The sequence below is a fragment of the Phaethon aethereus genome (assembly GCF_964289735.1).
Source record: "Phaethon aethereus genome assembly, contig: HAP1_SCAFFOLD_30, whole genome shotgun sequence".
Classification (NCBI taxonomy): domain Eukaryota; kingdom Metazoa; phylum Chordata; class Aves; order Phaethontiformes; family Phaethontidae; genus Phaethon; species Phaethon aethereus.
The window spans coordinates 1-3,133 of NW_028114312.1; the positions used below are offsets into that span (position 1 = coordinate 1).

General features: G+C 71.3%; 1 protein-coding gene across 1 annotated transcript; it reads right to left on the reverse strand.

Moving 5' to 3' along the window:
- Positions 1 to 1,268: 1,268 nt before the first annotated feature.
- On the reverse strand, positions 1,269 to 2,809 carry TMED1 (transmembrane p24 trafficking protein 1; the record flags this gene model as incomplete). The annotated part of the gene is made up of 4 exons (XM_082015678.1): positions 1,269 to 1,487; positions 1,817 to 2,018; positions 2,114 to 2,211; positions 2,651 to 2,809. The coding sequence occupies 4 exons, from the start codon at positions 2,807 to 2,809 to the stop codon at positions 1,269 to 1,271; spliced, it is 678 nt and encodes a 225-aa protein (XP_081871804.1).
- Positions 2,810 to 3,133: the final 324 nt, after the last annotated feature.

A 3,133-nucleotide genomic window follows, 5' to 3' on the forward strand; every position in this document is an offset into this window, starting at 1 on the left:
CTCCAAGATCTCTAAACGCTTTTTTTTTTTTTTTCTCCCCATTTTTATTTCCTGCAACCAGGAGACCGGCTCCCTCTGCGCCCCCCCGGCCGTTCTGAGCTCCGCCGGCCCCCCAGCCCCGAGCCCCCGGCTCGCCATCGGCCGGCACGCGGCCCCGCGCCGGGGGCGAAGGACGAGGCGTCGGGAGCGCGCGAGGCCTCTCCCCCCGCGGCTTTCGGCAGCCTCCAGCCTGGAAAAGGGGCCCCCGGGACGGCGGCGTTTCGCTCCGGTGAGAAAACTCCCCCTCCCCGGCCTCCGCGAGCCGGGCTGGGCGCTTCCCGCCGCCATCGCCGCATGCCAGGCCCGGTTTGGCCGCTCAATAACCACCCCCCGGCCCGGGCCCGGCTCCGGGCCCCGGTGACACCGCGCCGGGCAATGCCGCGCTCGCCGAAGGGGTTTTCCCCCTTCGCCCTCCTCTCTCGGGGGCCTTTTTCTGGGGCAGCGACACCGCTCGCCCCGCGCTTGGAGCGTTCCTTCCCCCGTCTCCCCCAACCCCGCTCCGGGCCCAGGAGCGATTATTTGCTGCTCAAATTCCCTTTTCTGGGCGTTTTTAGCGCCGCGTGTCCTCCTTACGCCGGCCTCGGTCTTGTGCGGCCCCGGCCCGTGCAGGACGGGCTGACGCTGCAGCCCGGAGGCTGCGAGAGGAGGGAGACCCCGGGGGGATCCCGGCTCCGCCATGGCCAAGGAAAGTCCTTGGTTTCCCCTGAAGCCGGAGGGACTCGGCGGGTCCTTTCCGGGCGCTCGGACGAGCCGCAGGGAGAGCGGCTCCGGCACCCGGCGAGCCTCCAGGCAGCGGTTTCCACCTCCGCGGTGCCAGCCGTGCCGTATCGGAGCCGGCGGGCGGGGCTGGGCCCGTGTCCTGGCCGCTAAACACTGCGGGAGCGGGGAACCTTCCCGGCTCCGGCGCCATGGCTGAGCCTATAAACCACCCAGGGATCCAGCGCCTCGTCCCCGCGACTCCCACGGTGCCCAGAATAAACCGATTCCATCCTGAAAGGCTCGGAGAGGCGTATCTGAGGGCGGGACGCGCATCCGAGACCCTTCAGCGATTAAATGTGGGGGGCAGCGCCCCAGTTTCACCCCCAAACCTCCCTCCCCCGGGGCTCGCATCGGCTCCAAGACACCGGGGTAGAAAGCTGGGCAGCTTTAATCCCGGCCGGGAGGGAGAAGCGGCGTGTCCCTCCTCCGGCGCCGTCCCGGCAGGGAGCAGAGTCCCGTGTCCCCCCGGTCTATGTCCGCACCGTCCTCTTGTCCTCGAAGAGGCTCTTGAGCATGTAGACCTGGAGAAAAGCCACCACCACCAGCACGCCCAAGTTCACGGCCGACCAGAAGTTCACCCGGCCCAGGTTGCTCTCCTGCAGGTTACGGTCTCGGGCCTCGAAGGCTCGAAGCAGCGTCTGCATCTGGATGCTCCGTTCCAAGCGGTTCTTCATGGTCTCGATGGATTCCTGGGGACGGGAAGGGAGGCGCCGGTCGGAGGTGCCGGCCCCGGCTGCTTCCGTGTGGGGTCCCGGGGGGTCTAGTGGGAAGGGGCCTCCGCGGCTCATCTCATCCCCAGCAGGGACATCTCCCCCCAGACCAGGCTGCCCAGAGGGGTTCCAGCCCTCGGACCCTCCCCGTGGCCGCCTCCGGCCCCACTCCCAGCCTTTCCCGTGCTGAGGACCCCGGAGCTGGGGGGAATCTGGGAATCGTCCGGCCTGGAAACGGCCTTTACGATCGTCGAGTCCGAGCCTCACCCGCCGGCCCGAGCGCAGGCCTCGTCCACCCTCGCCCCCACCTTGATGTCCTCGATCTTGATGTCCAGCGTGTCCTCGGGCTCCGCCGCCTCCACCCAGCCGTCGCCTTCCTCCTCCTCCTCCTCCTCCTCCTCCTCCTGGGCGCTGTCGAAGATGAGCTCGAAGAACACCAGCTTCTCCGAGATGGTGCTGAAGGAGTTGTCGAAGCAGAGCTTGTAGTCGCCGGCCTCGGTGGGCTCCACGCTGGCGGGGAGAGGAGCGGGGGTCAGCGGGGCGGGCAGGGACGGGCAGGGACGGGCAGGGACGGGCAGGGACGGGCAGGGACGGGCAGGACTCACGTGTGCGCCCCGTCGGAGCGGCGATACTCGCTGACCAGCAGCAGCCCCGAGGGACTCTCCAGAGAGAAGTCGACGTCCAGCCCGGCCCCCCCGATCACCTGCCGAAACCCGGGATGGCGGCACCGAGGACCCCCGGTACCGGGGACGCCCTCCCGCTCGGCCTAGCCCCCTCCCGGTACCGGGACGCCCACCGCCGCCCTCCTGCCCAACCCGGCCCCCTCCCCAGCACCGGGGCCTTGCTCCGCCCTGGGTCCCGCATCCCCCAACACAGGGGTATAGGCCCGGTACCGGCTTCCCCCGCCTCCCGGTACCCCCAGTAGCCCCGGCACCGGCTCTCCCCCCGGTATCCTCCCCGGCACCAGCTTCCCGTTACAGACCCACCCCAGGCCCCAACCCCGCCGTTACCGGCTCCACCTCCCGTTACCGGCGCGGCACAGGCTCCGCCCCACCGGTAGAGGCCCCGCCTCCCGGTACCGGCTTGTCCCAGGCCCCGCCCCGCCGGTACCGTCCCGCCCCAGGCTCCGCCCCCGCCGGTACCTGGTACTCGGTCTCCAGGGAGGCGTTCCCGGGCGCGCCCTGGTAGAAGCATTCCCGGCGGCCGGCGGGCAGCACGAACGTCACCTCGGCGTCGGGCGGCGGCGGGGCGGCGGCGGGCCCGGCCCAGAGCGCCAGCAGCCACAGCCACCGCGCCGCCATCTCCGCCGCGCGGCGCCTTTAAGGCAGGCCCCGCCCCGCCACCGCGCGGCGACAGGCCCCGGCGGAGGGGCGGGGTGGCTGCGGCGGGCGCCTGAGGCGGGAGCGGCGAAAGGCGGGGGCTTCAGGCAGCGCCGCAGATCCCCCCCCCCGCGGCCCGGGGTCCTCGAGGCCGCGGCGTTGGCCCGCCTACTCCCCGTAATTCTCTTCGCTGATTGGCTGATTCATCCCAGCACCCCGCATCCTAATTTCTCATTGGTCGGCCCCCACCGGTGTCCGCCCGCCCCCTTCAGCGTCTCGCCTCAGCGCGGGCGCCGGGGCCTGTCC